The 20,329-nt window shown below is 48.2% G+C and overlaps 2 protein-coding genes across 3 annotated transcripts in view; both read left to right on the top strand.

Annotated features, from left to right (window-relative positions):
* As3mt (arsenite methyltransferase) overlaps positions 1-4,559 on the top strand; it is a gene marked incomplete at its 5' end in the record, with an annotated part of 33,759 nt that extends 29,200 nt beyond the window's left edge. Inside the window, one exon of the mRNA XM_059256917.1 lies at positions 3,965-4,559. Within this exon, the coding sequence (XP_059112900.1) occupies positions 3,965-4,072 (108 nt within the window). The remainder of the gene's footprint in view (positions 1-3,964) is intronic.
* A 12,836-nt stretch (positions 4,560-17,395) lies between these two features.
* Cnnm2 (cyclin and CBS domain divalent metal cation transport mediator 2) overlaps positions 17,396-20,329 on the top strand; it is a 135,965-nt gene continuing 133,031 nt past the window's right edge. For both annotated transcript variants that reach the window (XM_059256907.1, XM_059256899.1), the window contains exon 1: positions 17,396-19,146. In XM_059256907.1, the coding sequence (XP_059112890.1) occupies positions 17,526-19,146 (1,621 nt within the window). In that variant the 5' untranslated portion in view covers positions 17,396-17,525. The remainder of the gene's footprint in view (positions 19,147-20,329) is intronic.

Raw genomic sequence — 20,329 nt, 5'->3', positions numbered from 1 at the left:
TAGCCTGACCTGTGGGAAAGGACCATGCTGTTCTCAAGGAGTGTTTTTGACAACCTGTTTTCCATTCTGTGCATGAGCATGCCTTCACAGATCCTGAAATGCTGGTGTGAGTGCTTTGTTGCTGCTCAGTTCAGGCAGTGCCCTGGGCTTCCTCAGGGCTTCTCACAGGGTGCTTTTGTCCTGGCAGGTCCCCCCCCACCTCCCCCCACCTCCGCTCCAATTTGGCCATGTCTCTCTCATGCCCAGGGTGATCCAGTCTGTACTACAAGGATTTCTTTGGTTGTGGTGGGCACTATCCAGGTGCCGCCTAAGGGCCACATGAATTGACACTGTTATTAATTATCTCAGCTTTATTTCTCACCAGAGAAATGTCACAGCCTCCATGTTCCAGGCTCTCACTTTTCAGATTCAATGTGACGGTGCCTGCAGGATCCATGCGTTGTACATCAATACAGTACCGAGTGTGTGGTTCCTTGAGTGGACAGCCTTCCCACACAGCACACGCTCTGCCTTTCTGCTGGCCTCTTGACTCCGATAAGGCCAACTGAAAAGGCAAGGCTCATAGGCAAAGAGTCACCAACCTCCACCAGCAGCCTCAGTTTCTCCCTCAAGCCTCTCTTCCCAGGTATTCTAGCCTCCCGCATCCATTCTCACTGCAAGATAACAGCTTGGACCTATTTCTTATCTCACTCTTTGCCTCCAGCCCACCCAGCAGCAAGCTAGGACCTTACTTGGTATCATGTTTTCCCAGTTTCAAGTAAGGTTAGAAGCGTAGAAAGAGGTAGACACACACACACACTCTCTCTCTCTCTCTCAAGTTGTAACTCTTCTGGTTCTGTTTGCAGCCAGCCGGGCATCAGGATGAAACAGCTGTGTGACCTAGAGACATAGCCTTGCACTCTCTTGGAGGAGGAGGAGATACTTAACATTTTTATGGAAAAACTTGATGATAAACCCTGCTGTACTGAGCCTGCAGGAAATTGTATTTGTCCTCCAGCAGCTGTCACGGAGGCGTGGATGATGCTGGTTTGTGGATGATGCTGGTTTGTGGATGATGCTGGTTTGTGGATGATGCTGGTTTGTGGATGATGCTGATTTGCTACAGATTGGCTTGTGGAAGACTTGAGACCTCCTCCTCTTCCTCCTCTTTTCTCTCTTCCTCTCTGTATTTTTTTCTTTTTCTCTCTTTTTTTTTTTTTCCGTTGCTGGGGATTGAACTCATATGATGTTGCCTGTTTCTTTTTTTTAATCCTGACAAGTAAAGTATAGTTTAGCCATTTCAAAAGTTACATTATTGCTGGGTGTGAGGGCATGTGCCTGGAATGAGAGATGGAGGCAGGAAGATCAGGAGTTCAAGGCCATCCTCAGCTACATATTCAAGGCCAGCCTGGATTATAGGAGACCTTGTATCAAATCAAAGAGTTACATTGTTAAGACAAGGCAGCATCTGCAGTGATGCAAGCCGGGTCTGTGCAGGAACGTCTTGCTGCAGCCGTAGGATGGTGGAATGTCTTGCTGCAGCCATAGGATGGTGGAATGTTTTGCTGCAGCCGTAGGATGGTGGTGATAACATGAGCAAGTGGAACAATTTAGCAGTGCGAAGAGTTATGGGGGCAGTCACGTGTTCAAGGTGCTGTGTAGTCCTCACAATGACCTTTGTGATGCTCCTCCTACCGATGAAGAAGCTGAGATGCAGGGAGATGAATTTCCTCATCCAAGACCACGCAGCTAGAAGTTAGAGCACACATCTGTTTCTAGAGTGGGCACTTCAACCAGCATGCTGCACCCCTGCATCCTTTTTACAGAATCACGGGGGTTTGTGCTGTAAAGGAATGCTTGTTCAGATGCCCCCGACTCCCATTTCATTCTAGTCTTTCAGGACCAGAAACACACATTTGGAAATGATGTTGATAAGTTCCTATTAGTAGATAGAACACCGAAAGGGAAGGAGGGAATGAAGAATCATTTGTGTGTGTGTTTGTGTGGTGTGTGCATGTGTGTGCATGTGTGTATTTTTATGCACACACAGGTGGACATGCCTGTGTGTGCATGTGCAGAGAGTACAGGTAAATGTCTGGTACCTGTCTCTATCACTCTCTGCCCTATTTTGGGGGACAGACTCATGCACCAAACCTGCAGCTCATTGTTTCAGCTAGACTGGATGACCAGTGAGCTCCAGGGATCCTCCTGTCTCCACCCTGCTCAGTGCTGGAGTTACAGGCATGTGCAGCCATGTCTGGCCTTTTACGTAGATGCTAATATCTGAACTCAGGCCTCATGCTTCTGCGCTGAGCACTTTTCCCACTGAGCCTTCTCCTAGTCTCTGGAAATGATTTTTATGAGTCAAAGAGAAGAGTGGTAACTCTGCTTACCATGAACCATCAGTGCCCCAAAGAGAAAGGTGTGCCGTGGAGGTGAGGGCCCCCAGCACCCCAAAGAGAAAGGCGTGCCGTGGAGGTGAGGGCTCCGTGGTGGCAGGAACAGCAGCCCTGCTGTTCTGCTGGATCCAAAGCCCAGGTCCAGGGTGACCTTTTGACGTTAGAAAGGTGGAAATAGGATGGACAGACAGATGACTCACTAATTAAGAGCACTTGTTTCTTTAGCAGAGGACCCAGGTTTGGCTCCCAGCACCCACATGGCAGCTCACACCACCTGTAACTCCAGTTCTGGGGGCTCTGACTTCCGGCCCCCACAGGCATTGCACACTTGTGGCACACAAACATTCATTCAAGGAAAACACCCATACTCGTAAAATAAAAATAAGTAAACCCTTAACATAAACGAAGAGTGGAAACTGAGGGCAAGCGAGGGCGTGACCACCATTCGAACGAGGCTGTCAGTCTATAACGGCCGTACATGCTCCTGTTGGAATGCCCATCAGTCGTAGCGGGAGTGCAAACTTAGCAGCTTATCTCCCTTAAGGAGACTTGTTCGTGCCCCTGGTTCCTTATCTTTGGCCCCAGCTGGCTCCTGGTCCACTGGGGCTGCTATAAGAAGCAGCTCGTTTGGAGGTAAAAGGAAAACTAAAGACAACTGTGTCTCCTCAGAGACCTGTACTCTGTGCTCTGAGGCCAGAGTGACTGTGGATGGCCATCTCTAATCTGGACATCCATGGGTGTACTGGTACCTCCAGCTTCACTTCTTGTCTTATGTACATATTTCCGGAGACTAAGGCGTAGGCAGGGAAGTTTTAGCATTTCAGAATTTTCATTCCAAAGGTAAAAAGGCACATGCTTCTGAGAATCTCACAGGGCAGAATCAGTCCGGTGAACTGAACTCTCCTGGTCCAGCAGAAACTACTTTTAAACAGGATATGGTAGCTTCAGCACTTAGGATACTGAGGCAGGAGGATCACCAAGAGTTCTGGGTAAACCTGGGCTACAGTGTAAGCCTGTCTCAACACAACAACGATAAAGCCACTTTGGAGCTGGAGATCTAGTTCAATTGGTAGAGTGATTGTCTGCACGCACAGAGCCCCGGGTTCAATCCCCAGTACAACATAAATTGGTAGTGGCATATATGGGCAATCTCAGTAATCCCTTAGTATCATAGTGAGTTGGAGGCCAGCCTGGGCTACATTGGAACTCTATCTCCAAAACAAAAACAAACAGGAATTAACTCCTCCTACCTTGAACAGTCTTTAGAGTAAAATTTACCCTGGAGGAGCAAATCTGAAAGAGCCATCTTTGGTTCCTTAGTTTGTAGCCCAGGCTGGCCTCCAACTCTCTGCCTTAAAGTCCGTATCCTGCCTCTACCTTCCCATTGCTGGGGCGGGGTAGAATTATGTGCCACCAGGCTTATCTTTAAAGGTCATAATTCTAGAGTGACGATGCTCCTCCAAAGTCTGGATGGTACTGTAACATTTTATCTCCCTCCTTGGGAAATCAGCCCAAATCAGACAGAAATATCAGTGTTGGGTACATCCAAACCCCTTTGTCCTTTCATCTGGCTTGCCTTTTGACAGGCTATAATCAGAGATCCATTCAAGCTTGCAGAGGAATCTGGCAAGGTGAAGCCCAGACATGCACCTGGCGGCGCTGGAGGCTGCTGTGGCAAAAAGAAAAGCTGCTAGATGGAAGGCCAGCACGGAGCTCACCGCACGCGCGAGCAGGCGTCAGCGAAAGAACAGCTCACATAGGCTTTTAAACCCACTCTTCCCCCGTGCAGAGATTACGGGAAGACGGCAAAGGCGCCACAATCTAGATTACTTTGAAGTGTGAGTTTTAGAAGGTGTTAATCTAAGGTTCACAGCAAATCACTAGTTTTTCTATTTCACTATTTCAGAGTTCTGGTGCCACCTAGTGGTCAGAAGTAGAACTTGGAAGCTTATTAAAATTGGAGGAGGATGGTGGGAGAACATCTTCCTTCTGGCCTACCACAGCACACATCTGGATTTTTCTGTGCTTACTCAGGAAGCAGAATCCCTACTAAATTTACACTAACTATGCCAAAAGATTGTCAAGTCAAGTTTGATAGGAATACTCTTCAGGTCCCTGTCTTTAACCTTTTTTTCTTTCTTTCTGTAATTGAATGAAGAATAAAATGAATAATAAATTTGACCTCAGTTCACCCTGATGATTGACATCATAGTGACTGTCCTGGTCTGTCTTAACTGGTGTTTTTTTAAAAAGGAGAACTAAGAGACGCGAATAAGCTTCCTACCCCTTTATAAATATATATAAATAATATATCTGATTAAACTTTTAGGGAAATGCAGGATTTGTTTCTAGATCTCATATTAAAGAAGTTATGAGCATTAAAGGAAGGACCAATGTCAGTAAGTTGAAGGGACACAGAAATCTTGGTCCTTCTCATCAGGAGCTGATAATTCAGACTTTAAACAAGCCTGGGGCTGGAGATGGAGCTGGTTGAATCCTTGCCAGGCATGCAGGGAACTCTGGATTTATTCTCTGGTTTGGGCAACAGGGGAAGAGATGGCGTTAGCATGGTCCACAAAATTTCAATTAGGAATTTAAGAATTTTTAGGCCTATAAAACACTGGGATGAATTCTAAGGGCAGATTCATCTTTTAAAAGAGATCTCACTGGGCAGTGGTGGTGCACACCTTTAATCCCAGCACTTGAGAGGCAGAGGCAGAGGCAGGTGGATCTCTGTGAGTTCAAAGAAAGTCTAGGAAAGTCTCAGAATTCCGAGTGGGTTCAGCGCTCATCCTTGACTTTGACAGACTTTTTTTTTTTTCCCAGCCCTGTTTGCCTCAGTAACCTTGAGTTGGCTCTAGGGTTCCTTATGTGCCCAATTATAACCTCCTGCAGTGTGAGACCAGTGTGGTTGAACACACTGCATGCTCCCTGAGTGCAGGATGATCCTTCCAGAGGGACACGATAAAGAGAAAAGGTTGCTTAGACCTGCCTTTCATCTTTTTCTTTTTTCTTTTTGTTTGTTTTTGAGACAGGGTTTCTCTGTGTAGTTTTGGAGCCTGTGCTGGATCTTGCTCTGTAGACCAGGCTGGCCTCGAACTCACAGAGATCCACCTGGCTCTGCCTCCAAGTGCTGAGATTAAAGGCATGCGCCACCGCCGTCCAGCTTCTTTCTTTATTTTTACATAAACAACACATTTGTTGCAGGCTAGGGGTGTCTGAAAGGGCAGCTTCTGCTGGTCTTTTAGCTCCGTCGGTTCTCGGGTGGCAGACTTGATTGTGACAGCAGAAGCGGTGTTGCAGGTCCAGGCATCACGCCACTGTTCGCATGTGGCGACCACAGTGCCCGATGCCCACGGCCCGTCTCTCCGTCTTGGTCTTGCCACAGGAGGAGCCAGTGTACTTGGCATGCTGGCTGATCTCAGTTTTCTTCCCCCGTTCTGAGGGAGGCACCGCAGTGGTCTAGTGTTTACTGACGATCTCAGCTTTCTTGGTGTATTTAACCCTGTCACTGTGACCGGGGCCTGAGCCCGGAGAGGTATCGGTTTTTCTAAACTAAGGAGGGGGAGAAATGAACCTTTCATGGGCCATTCTTAAGTACTTTTAAGAATTTATGTGTGTGTGTGAGTGTATGCTGTGTGTCCAGAGGTGGCATCAGATCCCTTGAGCTGGAGCTACAGGCGGTTGTGAACCACCTGATATGGGTGCTGGAAACCAAACTCAAACCAAACTTTGCAAGAGCAGCAAGTGCTCTTAACTGCTGAGCCATCCCTCCAGCTCATCATTCTTAATTCAAAAAGGTATTTGTTTGTTTTCATTCATTTGTATGCATATGGAGTGCACTGGTGTGCTTGTGGAAGCCAGAGGAGGGGGCCCTGTTCTTATCCCTGTTTTATTCCCTTGAGACAGGGTCTCTTGCTGAACCCAGAGCTTGCTGGTTCACTAGGCAGCTAGCCAGCAGCAGCAGCTGGGGCTGTAGAAACCTGTGACACCGTGCCCAGCTTTAATGTGAATACTGGAGATTCAAACTAGGGTCCTCATTGCTGGGGTAGCAAGGGCTTGACTTACTGAGCCCCAGTCCCAGTCCAGACCAAGATTAAAACAGCTCAGTGTGATTCTAAACACTGTGGGCACATGTCTTGACCCCTATGAATAATCAAATGTCTTCAACTACCTACCACAACTTGGGTTAAAAAGGCTCTTTTGTAGATTGTGTTCTAGGATCCAGGAGAGAGCTTTCATTGAGCTCTGTGTATGTGGAGGGGTCTTGGGTGTCTGCCTTGGGTGTCATTCCTCAGGCACTGTCCACCTTCATTTCTTTGAGACAGGGTCTCTAACTGATCTGGAGCTTGCTGAGTAAGCTGGACTTGCTAGCTAGTGAGCTCCTGGGGTCTGCTTCTCTCTACCTCAGAGCTGAGATTGTAGGCCAGGCCACTATGCCCAGCTTTAACACGCACGCACGCACGCACGCACGCACTCACGCACGCATGCACGCACGCATGCACGTGCGCACACACAATTTATTTACTTTATCTGGGTGCCAGAGATCCAACTCAGGCCTTCATATTTGTGTGGCAAGCGTTCTACTCACTGAGTTATCTCCCCAGCTCCCAGACTGAACTCATTTGCAAAGGTGAAGCTGGAATTATACAATCCTGTGACATATCTTTAATTCATTACAAGCAGCAGCCAAGCAGCTGGTGGAGCGTGGCAGGGAGGCTCACAGGAGGGAACCTGAGGACCGAGCTCTCATGGTAATTTGACATATAGCTCAGAGCCTCACTGTGTCGGGTGACCTGGCCTGGACCGTTTTGCCTCTGTCCCCAGAGTTAACAAGCTTCTCCCACATAGCTTCCTTTGTGAATGTTAAATGAGCTTCCTTTAGAATGCAACACCTCAAATGTCAAGTGCTGGGGAGGGAAGATTTGCACAGTAAGTGCAGGATGACTGCTGTGGCTTCTGGGCCTCCCCATTCATCTTTTATTAACTTTCCTTATTTCCTTTTTATCAATTAACCTTATTATTCCTTTCAACTGGATCTGTCTACGGAAGCACCATGAAGGAGATATCTTAGATATCTTTATTCTTCCTTTTAAATAATGTAGCAGAAACTCACGGAGTCAGTACCACCTGTTAAAAGTGGTGCTTTTTTCCAAGACAGGGTTTCTCTGTGTAGTTTTGGAGCCTACCTTGGATCTCATTCTGTAGACCAGGCTGGCCTCGAACTCACAGAGATCCGCTTGGCTGTGTCTCCCAAGTGGATTAAAGGCGTGTGCCACCACTGCCCGGCTTGGAGATTCTTTATTCTGCATGGATCAACCATGCCACATGGCCAAAGCACGTCTTCCCTGAGAACCAGCTCCCTTCCTCCCCCTTCTCGGTGCTGCCTTTTCAAATTTCATGGAAGGAGAAGTTGAGTGTGTGAATATGGAAATGATCTGCATGGTGGGGCTGTACACACAGAGATACCCTGTCTCAAAGGGGAGCAGATAGAGCTCAGTGTATTATGCTATTATGCTTCTTTCTTTCATTTCTTTATTTGGTTTTTGGAGACAGGATTTCTCTGTATAGCTCTGGCCGTCCTGGTACTTACTCTGTAGACCAGGCTGGCCTTGAACTCAGAGATCTGTTTGCTTCTGTCTCCAAAGTGCTGCGATTAAAGGCATGCGCCACCATTGCCTGGTTTTTGGGTGATTTTTCAACATTTGTACATTTTTACATGTATTAATGTTTTGTCAGTGTGTATGCAGAAACACCATGTGTGCCTGGTGTCTGTAGAGGCCAGAAGAGGGCACTGGATCCTCTGGGGCTAGAGTTACTGATGGCTGTGAGCCCTCATGTGAGTGCTGGGAACCAAACCTGGGTCCTTTGCAAGTGCTGTAACCCCCTGAGTCATCCCTCCAGCCCCCTATTTTGTTTTTTGAGACAGGCTATGTGAGATGATCTTCCTGTCTCAGTCTCCCTAGTGTAGGGACCATGGGCAGAACACCTCAGCTTAAATATATTCAGGAGTTAATGGAATATATCAGGAACCCTGGCCTATGATCAGGAGTCTAGGCCAACCTGGGAAGCTGCATGCTTGTTCTGAAATTCCTAATTCCTATTGGGACTCTGGGGACAGCAGCTTGTGATCCAGTATGGACTTCCTGAATGGAAGCTGTGGTGTCCCATCCTAGTCTCTTGGGGACTCTTGTGGCATACGATACTGATCTTTGTTCCTGTCCTATCTGTGGCTGGAGAAGGGGCGTATTCTAACTGTGAGGGGCGATTTAAAGTAATAGAGCTTTGTACCCTAAAGTGACAGTTTAGTCAAGGATGTACTAGACACGATGGTGGCCCCATAAGATTATAATAGAGACGGGCTAGAGAGATGGCTTAGCATGAAAGTGCTTCTCTTCCAGAGGATCTGGGTGTGCTTCCTAACACCCATATCAGGTGACTCACAAGTGTCTGTAACTCCATTTCCTGGTGATCAAATGTCCTCTGGTCTCTGAGGGCATCTGTAAGCATGTGATGCATACAGATTCACATGGGCACACACATATACACACACATTCAAAAAGATTATAATGTGGAGCTGGACAATTCCCATTGCTTGGTAACACATGTCAAATGTCATAGGACAGCACACCGCTTACATGTTTGTGATGCTGCAGGAATAAGCAAACCTACCCCCTGCCACTCATGGAGCAGTGGAGCACACACAATTTCACGAAGTACATGATGCCTGATAATGGGAATTAATAACTATGCTCCTGGCTTTATTGATCTCATATATATATTTGAAGCAGGCTCTTGCTTTGTGATCCAAGCTGGCCTAGAACTTATTATTCTCCTGTCTCAGCTTCTTGAGTGCCACCATGCCTAGCTTTTTACTATATTTTTGTTGTTATTTTGAGGTGTATTCCTTTTACTTATTTAAGAAAAAAGCCTACTGGAAGATAGTATGCTACGTGAGTCTGGTAGCGTCTCACCTCTCAAATCTGCCACAAGAGGCCACATGGAGTGACTAGCCTGCAGCATCTAGGTCTGTTTAAGTGACTTGACACTTACATAGCGACAAAATTCCCCAGTGACTCATTACTCAGGATGTATCCACATCCTTAAATGACACAGGACTGTGTATGAGAAAGTGCTGTGTAAACCGTGAAGATGGTTTCTGCTCAGTGGCAGGAGTTCCTCAGATTTGGACTTGCAGATGCTCAGTTGGTAAAGTGCTCGCCCACAAGTCTGAGGACCTGAGTTCAGATCACCAGCACCTCTGTACAAGTCAGGTGTGGTGGAGCTGGTCAGTAACCCCAGTGCTGGGCACACGGAGACAGCTGGATCCCTGGAGCTCATTGGTCAGGCAACCTTGCTGAATTAGTGAGCCTTAGTTCAGTGGAGTGTGATAGAGGAAAACACCCAGTGTTGACCTCTGGCCTTTAAATGCATACATATTCTCTAGTCATATGTGCATACCCCCGCATAAATATGTACATCAAATGCACGCGCGCACACACCCACACCCACACAGGAGTTCCCTAAACTCCCAAACCATTGGCCTTGATGCCACTGTGCTGGTACCCGCCAGTCCGATCTTCTATAACACAGTTCTTTGAGAACTTCTCATGACTCCCGACTCCTATGCAGTAAAACCGCAGGTCTAAAACTTGGTGTTCAACCCATCACAGACCAACCCCAACAAATCCCAACAATCCCATTGGTCCTTTTCACTGGCTACAGAACTGACTTCCCAACTGTTCAAAAGTTAGTGTTGCCTCACCAACCTTATCCCTACTTTCCCATTGGCTAGTATGGTTTTTCATCTTTCTCTCTGTCCCTTCAATAGGTATTCATATTACGTCACTCCTGCTGTGGGATGTTCTTTCTGCAAGCTGTGAATATGTGTTGCTCTCATTGGTTGATAAATAAAGTTGTTTTGGCTAGTAGCCAAAATAGTACAATCTAACTGGAGATGAAGAAGGGTGGAGTTGGGGCAGACACTGAGGAAGCAAAATCTGTAGAAAATGAGGTAACAAGTCATGAACCACATGGCAAAGCATAGATAAGAAATACGGGTTAATTAAAATGTAAGAGCTAACTAGTAATAGCGTGAGCCATTGGTCAAACATTTATAATTAATATAAGTCTCTGAGTGATTATTTGGAAGCAGCTGCGGGACAGGGTGGGACAGAGAATAGCCTCAGTTTACAACTCCCCTTTTTAATATGGCTATATTTTAAAAATGGACACTCTAACCACATGCCTGCAATCCCAGCACTTGGGAGGCTGAGGCAGGAAGATTGAGAGTTTGGGACCAGCTTGAGGTAAATAGTACAACTCCTTCTCAAAACCAAACCAAACCATCAAACTGAAAAAGAAGGGGAAGAGGAAGCAAAGGAGGCTGAGGAGGAGAGAGAAGAAAGAGAGAGAGAGAGAAAGGAGGAAGGGAGGGAGGAACTTCTTTCTTTCTTTTTTTGTTTTCTCAAGACAAGGTTTCTCTGTGCAGTCCTGACTATCCTGGAACTCACTCTGTAGACCAGGCTGGCCTTGAACTCAGCGAGATCCACCTGCCTCTGAGTTCCAGTGCTGGAATTAAAGTCATGTGCCACCACTGCCTGGCAAGGAGGAATTTATAATGAAGTAAATAAAGGTTAATGAAATTATAAGGGTTGGATCCTGATTCAGTGGATTAGTGTCCTTGTAAGAGAGGGTGCCAGAGGGCTGGCGCCCTCCACAGTCTCAGAGGACGGGTATGTGAGGACTAAGTGTCTGTTTCCAAGCTGAGAAGAAAATCTCATCAGAAACCCTCCCTGCTCCCAAGTGCTGAGGTTACAGAGACCTCTACTACACCTGATCTAAACCCCTACTGCTCAAGGAGCAGCTTGAAAACCACGATGCTCTCCTCAGCTTTTAAAACCATTTCAAATCTTTTGTTTTTGTTTTTTTTTTAATGTGTATTTGTCTGTGTGAACGTACGGCACTGGGAGTGCCTGCGGAGGTCAGAAGAAGGTGTTGGGTCCCTGGAGCTGAGTTACAGGTAGTTGTGAGCTCCCTGTGTGGCTTCTGGGAACTGAATTTGGGATGATTTGGAAGGGCAGTAAGTGCTCTTCATCCGTCTCTCCAGCCTGCCTCAGTTTATTTGTATCTTCCTTGTTTTTTGAGACAAGGCCCCTGTTGTCTAAACGGGCACTGACCTCTGGCTCCTCCAGCCTCAGCCTCCTTGGTAGCTGGGCATCCTTTAAGATGACGTCCTGTCCTTTATCATTGTAGCCACTGGTTGCTGGTTTCCTTACTGTCAAACTTTTTGTTTTTGTTGTTGTTGTTGTTAGGGGGTAAGATTTGGTAGAGTTTTACTGTATAGCCCAGGACAGCCCCAAACTTTCAAACTTGGGATCTTCTTGCCTCAGACTCCTAAGTGCCAGGATTACAGATGTGTATCAGCAACTGCCAATTAAATATTGTAGCTCTCCAGTGCCTGGGACTATGCTTAGAACTCATTAGAGAAGCAATAACCACAAACTGATAGATCTATCAATACATGAGAAAAAAGAAATGGGGTAATAAATATAACACTTTTAATTTAAAATTTCAAGAAGCAGGGCCTGAGGAATGTAGTTCAACTGATAGAATGCTTGCCTAGTATACAAGAAGCCCTGGATTTGATCACCAGCAACACGTACATGGGTATGGTTGTGCATGCCTGTAATTCCAGTCCTCAGAAGGTGGAGATGTAAAGATCAGGAGTTCAAGGTCATCCTCAGCTACATGGCAGGTTCAAAGGCAGCCTGAGGTGTGTGAGACCCTGGGGTACATGTCTCAAATGAAGAAATACGTAAATAAGAAAATAAAATGGAAGGCTGAGGAGATGGCTTAGTGGGTAAAGTCGCCGTGTAAGTGTGACACAGTGACACTTGTGTCTGTGATCCCAGTGTTCTCCTAGGACCTGGAAGGTGAAGCCAGGAGAATGCCCAACGCTCACACCCCAGCTAGCCTGGTGTCTGCAGTGGAAAAAACAAACAACCCCCCAAGAAGCCTTGTCTTAAACAAGGTGGAAAGGTAAGGACTGACACGAGGTTGTCATGTGACTGCCACACACGTGGTGGCATAGAAATGCTGATATCCACACACAGATACACAGAGACAAAAAGAAATGTAAGGAAGCAAATGATTTGAGAGAGAGAGATAAGAAATAAGTTAAACCTGCAGCTTAGTAATCGTTAAAATGTGCAGGTGCTTTAGAGGAATTGGAGAGAGCAGCAGAACTTTGTACTTGCATTTTGTGAGCGTTTTTGTCTATGCCTGGGGAGAGATGATGGACTGACTATGTGTTTTGGCTTCCTCCTAGAAAATGGGACTCAAAGCTTGTGGGAGCGGACTTAGCCAGCCTGACAGAAACACTAGTTCCTGCTCTGCTGTTGGAGGCACACAGCTGTGGTTCTCATGGAGGGCTCGGAGTCATACAGTTAGGCCTGGTGCTTGCTCTTCAGTCCATTCCAACCCTATCTCTTACCTACTCTACCCTCACCCCACCAAATGTGGGCTGGGGAACAAACTCTTGATGCAGCCCAGGCTGGCCTTGCTACGTAACTGATGATGACCTTGAACTTCTGATCCTTCTGCCTCTATCTTCCAATGTTAGGTCAAGCCTGGTTTTTTTGGGTGCTGGGAACTGAACCTAGAGATTCATAGATATTAGGAAAACACTCTACCAATTGAGCTACATCCCCACCTCCTGGAAATGTAATTTTAAAAAGTGTTGAGTACTGTTCATCTGCCAAGTCCTTACTGTAGATGGACTCAGACCAGAGGAAGTGGGAGATAGGAGGAAGGAGAGGGAGGGAGGAGGCGGGGCAAGGAGAGGCGATGGGCCATCATAAGGCTGCATAAGGCTTCTCATATGCTCACTTCCTTTTGGGTAGCTGAGGACCAGATTTTAACAAAGAAGTCAGATCCTTTTCAAAGGAGAGATCTTTTCTCACAACTGCCAAAAAGCCACATTTTCCTTTTTCTTCCCAGTAACAAGGCCAGAAAACATCTAGAAGGAGGGAAATGGGAAAGTCCTAAGTGTAGTGGGTAGCCATTCCAACCTTGATCTGGAAGTTCCAACCCCCACTGAGGCTTTGGTAACTATCATGCCTACAAGGTGGGGCCAAGAAAGGACCCTGAAGACCCCAGATCCGGATGCACGAGCTCTCTTGGTGCCTGGACCCTGGACGCTGGAGGTAGACCGAGCAGAGTTCTCCAGAGAACACCGACGGACTGCAACACACCTTTCCAGACCCTGCAACCCACCTATCTCTTCACTTGTAAGTTACGCCACTAAATAAACCTCCCTTTTAACTACGTGGAGTGGCCTTAATAATTTCACCAATACCTAAGCAAAAGCCTGTAAGGCCTCTTAAGGTAGTAAGTATGCCACAGATTTTATTTTAGCTGAGTATTTTCATTAACTCATGAAAAATTCTCATTTTTGCCTAAAAGGGTCCTGTGTTTTTAAGCAAGTGCGGAGTTTTGCTTCTGAGAAATCCCTCTGGGCCAACAGATTGGATTCTAGGGCAAGTTCGTGTAATTCTAGTGTTTTCTTAGTTCCTGGTTTTCCTCTGAAGACTTTGTGTTCTGGTGGCATTCAAATGTCACTCTTGGCTGGAGTGTAGCTTAGCAACAGAGCATATGCTTAGATGTTCAAGGCCTTGGGGTCTACCTCCCAACCCCCAAATCCCATTGAGAGCATTAACTTTGAATGCTTTTTACAACCCACAAACTTCAGAACAAAAATATTCTCTATTAATTAGACATTATGTTGACAAAATGTATAGAGAACCATTTTTATTTTTTTGCAATCTTTTAGAAAATCCCATGCCTCAACCTTGGAGAGACTTTTGGGTCTGGCTACAGAACCAATTCCCGAACCTGCAGACTTGGGAATTTTCCTTCTGCACAGAAGAAAATTGAGCGGTCATTCTTCCCCCTTACTTTCTAGTGAAGAATTCTGGGAAGGGAAGTTTAGCTAGGGAAGGTGTTTGCAGGGAGGTTTTGACTTTGCTTGAATGACTCATTCAAGGTCAGGCAAAGTCAAAATGGAGCAAGGGTTGGACACTCGTGGCCACTCTTTAAGAATCTCAGTCCTTCAGTAGCTTTTTTATGGAGGTAAAATGTGGTGAGAAGTTAGGGGTTTGTGGTGTTGTTTTTCCCTCCAAATTTCAGAAGAGACGCCCTATAACATCACTGACCTTGTCTTCTATCCCTAGAGTGACAGGTCGGGACACCCTCTATCCCAACTGGAGCTACTCACTACAAACCCACCCAGCAGCTTTTCTCTAAGGAAAAGCAAATCGCTGAGCTCCGAAAGCCCCCAAACCGAAGGACAGCTCTCACAGAGGGAAAAGCTGCTGGCGTGGGTGTCTACACTGTTTCTTGTGTCTTGAGTATTCACACGGGGTCCTAGCCTGTGCCCATCACAGAGGACATAAATCACTCAGCAATCCCCTGGAGAATCGGAGAGTGTTTTGTTTTGTGGTGTCTGCTTGGCGGGTCCTTGTCTGTTTTTCTCAAGTCCTGAGCTTCTCACTAGCTTCTTTGCTGGCTGTTGCTTTCTCTGCATGCACAGGAAATGTCTGTAGGTCTGGCAAGTGCTTCTTCCTCTCTCTACGCTCCCATTCCAAACTGTGCATTCAATATTCCAGAACCTTTAACCGCCTTCTGTCTTAGCCCGGAACACACTCGGGGTCACATTTTCTATCAGCTAGCTTAGAAGGACTGTATTTGTCCTTAATATCCCTACAAATCCCAACTTATAAACTATAATGCCACTCTTTTTTTTTTTTCTTTCATTGTTTCTTTGGTTGTTGTTTGTTTTTTGAGACAGGGTTTCTCTGTGTAGCTCTGGTTGTCCTGGTATTCACTATGTAGACCAGGCTGGCCTCAAACACAGAGACACTCCGCCCCCCACCCCCCTCCCCTATTGCTGGGACTAAAGGTGCACCACCACCACCAGCAGCTTAAATGCCACACATAAGAAACCTAAGAATCATTTTCTTCATCTGAACTAATTTTTTCAATATAGCAATATGGAAGTAGGAAGTAGGAGAAAAATGTCAGAAATCAGGGGGCTAGGAGTAGAGTTGAATATTTATTTAAAATAATTAAAGTTCCTTTATTTAACCCCTTTCACATGATGTTGTGACTATGGTTGTCCTAGACCGTGGTGATATAATTATGCACAATGCAGACACAGTTCTTGAGAAAGGACAGATTCTTAACCAAAGGAATACTTTACCTATAGCACTAGTAAGAGATCTTTGCTTTGAAGAAAAATAAAGGAGAGACGGAGTATGGTGGCCTTTGAGCAAAGCCTTGAAAGGGGGCTATGTTGGCATCTGGAAGAAGTTGAGTCCACCCACAGGAAACAGACAGCAAGCACAAAGGCCCTGGGGAGAATCCCCCTGCAGTGACTGAGAAACAGCCAGGAGAAAGCCTGCCGGGGCAGAGGTAGGGGTGGGGGCAGAGCTTGCTGCACCTTGTTGGCGATCTGGGTACTTGGGCGTTTTCCACAGGGGGTGAGGGTTCGGGGGAGTGTTCAAACAAGGGAGCGACTGGCCCTCATTTGACAAGTCACTAGATGCAAGCCCAGGGGAAGGTAAGGGGACAGGCATAAAAGAGGAGCGCTTGGTAAGGAGCCATTGAAATGAGCCCAGGAATTAATTGTCCTAGATATTATAAAAAATGCATTGGGTGTAAAATACTACTGTGATTACAGAATACAAAGTAAGAATGGGAAACATTTTAAAAAATGCTTAAGTTGTGAGGCAAAAGGTTCAATTTGGCAACTACTCTGCTGCCACATCTATTCTCGATGCACTGGACTCGAGGGTCTTGGTGACCTATGCTCCAGAGTCTATCTCCACCAACACGCAAGTGGTGGCGCACGCCTTTAGTTCCAGCACTCGGGAGGCAGAGGCAGGTGAATCTCTGAGCCTGATCTGCAAAGTGAGTTCCAGGATAGCCAGGGCTACACGGAGAAACCCTGTCTCGAAAAACAAAAACAAAAGCAGCTTTTATGAGCTTTCTCCCCTTCCTATTTTCCAAAATTGCCTGGGTGTCCGTAAAAACAACAACAACAACAACAACAACCAACAGGCCCCATCTCATTCTGTGATTATAGCACGAATGCATGAGAATTCCTATGACTAAAGTTTGGGAAGCCGCCCGCTAACTTCCCCACGCTTCACTTGGGCACACTTTGGGGAGATTGCTGAGGTCTAGGAAACATTACAGGACATCTGTGAGGGCCGGCAGGTGGCGCCACGGGATCGTGAGCAGCTGAGGGCACTCAGGCCTGCAGACAGCGGGTCCACCGCGTTGCTAGGGCCACCCTGTCACCTCGAATCTCCCGAGGAGCGATATGCAGGAGTAGTGGGCTGGGGGCTTGCCCAGTATCCCGATTTGATTGTAGGTTACACGCACTCTAAGCCGTCTCCAGTAGGCTCTGATGCTCCCAGGGCAGGAGGCTCAGCCTTCTCTGCACCGACACGGAGCCCTGTGGAGCCCGCAAGGCCCCGCAGCGAGGACCCGCCGCCTCGCGCCTCAGGGCAGTACTGCAGGGATGCCAAGCCACGCGCGGAGATCTACTACAGAGACCCCACAGGGAGCGCCGCACCCGCGGACCGCTCCTTTTCATTGGCCGCCTGGAGCAAGACCACGCCCCTTTCCCTACAGCGCTCATCTTTGACTGGCTCTTGGGTCCGGGATGGCCACGCCTCCTCCCCTCGCATACACAAGAGTCACGCGCCTTTCAGTTGGAAACTTGGCATGCTGAGGAGGACAGTGGCCCTCGTCTCTCCGCCCACCTCCCGTGCCATTGGTGCGGCACGCCGACTGCGACCACGCCCCCATTCCAGCCCCCTGGCTGGGAAGGCGGGCACCCGCTCTTGATTGGCTGGCAGACCTGCCTCTCGCGGGAGCGGCTAGCGCTCCCCTCCCTCCCCTCCCTCCTCCCTCGAGCTAGGGGTTCCTCAGCTGGCTCAGTCCGAGTCAGTGTCATTCAAAGAGGCGGACTGCCGAGTGCTGGGCGCGGGCGCGCGGTTGCAGTCCTGCTCGGGCGCCGGTGCCTGCGCTCGCGCCGCCGGGTGGGAAGGATGAAGCCTCAGCTGGAGCAGCCACCCTATGATTGGCTGTGGCGCTTGTGAACCCGAAGTAAAGATGGCGGGCGGGCAGGCAGCCGCCGCACTGCCCACTTGGAAGATGGCGGCTCGCCGCAGTCTCAGTGCCCGCGGTCGGGGGGTCCTGCAGGCAGCTGCGGGCCGGCTGCTGCCGCTGCTACTGCTGAGCTGCTGCTGCGGCGCGGGCGGCTGCACAGCGGCCGGCGAGAACGAGGAGACCGTGATCATCGGGCTGCGGCTGGAGGACACGAACGACGTGTCGTTCATGGAAGGGGGTGCGCTGCGGGTGAGCGAGCGGACCCGGGTCAAGCTGCGGGTGTACGGGCAGAACATCAACAACGAGACATGGTCCCGCATCGCCTTCACTGAGCACGAGCGGCGCCGGCACACACCCGGCGAGCGCGGGCTGGGGGGCCCCGCGCCTCCGGAGCCGGACAGCGGCCCCCAGCGCTGCGGCATCCGCACCTCAGACATCATCATCTTGCCCCACATCATTCTCAATCGCCGCACATCGGGCATCATCGAGATCGAGATCAAACCGCTGCGCAAGATGGAGAAGAGCAAGTCTTATTACCTGTGCACGTCTCTCTCCACGCCCGCACTGGGCGCCGGCGGCTCCGGGTCCGCGAGTGGCGCCGTCGGGGGCAAGGGTGGCGCGGGGGTGGCGGGACTCCCGCCTCCCCCATGGGCCGAGACCACCTGGATTTACCACGACGGTGAGGACACCAAGATGATCGTGGGCGAGGAGAAGAAGTTCCTGCTGCCCTTCTGGCTGCAAGTGATCTTCATCTCGCTGCTGCTGTGCCTGTCAGGCATGTTCAGCGGCCTCAACCTGGGGCTCATGGCTCTGGACCCGATGGAGCTGCGCATCGTGCAAAACTGCGGCACCGAGAAGGAGAAGAATTACGCCAAGCGCATCGAGCCGGTGCGCAGGCAGGGCAACTACCTGCTGTGCTCGCTGCTGCTGGGCAACGTGCTGGTCAACACCACGCTCACCATCCTGCTCGACGACATTGCGGGCTCAGGCCTTGTGGCGGTGGTGGTCTCCACCATTGGCATCGTCATCTTCGGGGAAATAGTGCCCCAAGCCATCTGCTCCCGACACGGCCTGGCAGTAGGGGCCAACACCATCTTCCTCACCAAGTTTTTCATGATGATGACCTTCCCTGCTTCTTACCCGGTTAGCAAACTGCTGGACTGCGTCCTGGGCCAGGAGATAGGCACCGTCTATAACCGGGAAAAACTGCTGGAGATGCTCCGGGTCACTGACCCCTATAACGACCTCGTTAAGGAGGAACTGAACATCATCCAAGGGGCGCTGGAGCTCCGCACCAAGACTGTAGAGGACGTGATGACTCCCCTCCGGGACTGCTTCATGATCACCGGCGAGGCTATCCTGGACTTCAACACCATGTCCGAAATCATGGAGAGTGGCTACACTCGAATCCCAGTGTTCGAAGGAGAGCGGTCCAACATCGTGGACCTGCTCTTTGTCAAAGACTTGGCCTTCGTGGATCCAGATGACTGTACTCCCTTGAAAACCATCACCAAATTTTACAACCACCCCTTGCACTTTGTTTTCAATGACACCAAGTTGGACGCTATGCTGGAAGAATTTAAGAAAGGTGGGAAATTTTGCTCTCTTTTGAATTGGCTTTTCTCTTTCTGTCTCCATCCTCCTCCCTCCTTGAGTCCTCTACCTCCAGACCAACCCCCCAAGGAGAGTTGACCGGAATTTCTCCTTCTCTTAATTGCAAAGTTGAAAGGGTGGCATGGACTTGGGGACGGATTGAACTAGTAAGCACTTCTAGGTTTAAAAGCCCCAGACTGTCGTTACTTTTCCCACATCCTCAAAAAATAGGCTTTGTAATTTCAGTGCATGAAACTTGACCCCCTTAGGGCCTCTCTGGAGGGATCTGCTTCATTCATTGTCTGGGTTCCGAATAGGTAGTTGAAAGTACAGGCTGGCTCCCGAGATGCAGACATAGGGAAAATACTTAAGCAGCCTTAAAAACCCGAGTGTAATCCTTTTCCTTTTCCTTAGACATCCACGTTGACATTTCAAAGATTGCAAGTATATACTCGGTAGATTTTGTTCTTGGCTATCTGGCATCCTGCAGGGGAGACTGGGGTCTTTGAGGGTGGAGCAAGGGTAAAGAAAGTACCATTTTAAAAAAAACCCACTTTATTTGGGTGTGACTTCTCTAGCTGGAAAAGAGGGGTTTTGTTTTGTTTAAAGCAAACTTAGTTATTAACATGTAACTTGGAAAGACTAGAGGTAAGTTAACTTTCAATGCGGCTGTATCTGTCCTACTTTTCTTCACTGTATTTATCTGACAGCAGTACAATTTCCTAAAGCAAGTGAGGTTTTGTAGAAAGCTTGAACCTGGGACAGTGATGTGAATACCGTTCTTAATGATGATTTACATCTTGATTTTTCTTCAGTTTAAAAAATGTTCTTTTAATCTCAATCCCTGGATTGAGTAACGTGAAGTACATTTCCAAATCAACTCTCGGGGTTCTAGGGTATTAACGGGGAAGAGGCCCCGGGTCTAGTGTTTGAGTGCTCACAGCACATCATTTCTTGCATTGTAGTATTGTTTGTCTTGTTTTGTCCTAAATAGGTGAATAGCAACCGGTACTGTTATTACTGAGACTTTGAAAGTTTCCAGTAAGAAGCTAGTGTTGTTAAAAGCAAGGGATGCTGAGTTTCGTCATTGGTGCTTGGCATGCTCCGGCATTGCAATGTGTGTGCAACCTTGCATGACCCGAAAACTAAATTCTCATTCTTCACATGGAATTTCGATC

The sequence above is a fragment of the Peromyscus eremicus genome, chromosome 1, assembly GCF_949786415.1.
Source record: "Peromyscus eremicus chromosome 1, PerEre_H2_v1, whole genome shotgun sequence".
NCBI classification, from domain to species: Eukaryota; Metazoa; Chordata; class Mammalia; order Rodentia; family Cricetidae; genus Peromyscus; species Peromyscus eremicus.
The sequence above is the reverse complement of the archived record's forward strand: the minus strand, read 5'-3'. Positions and strand labels throughout refer to the sequence as shown.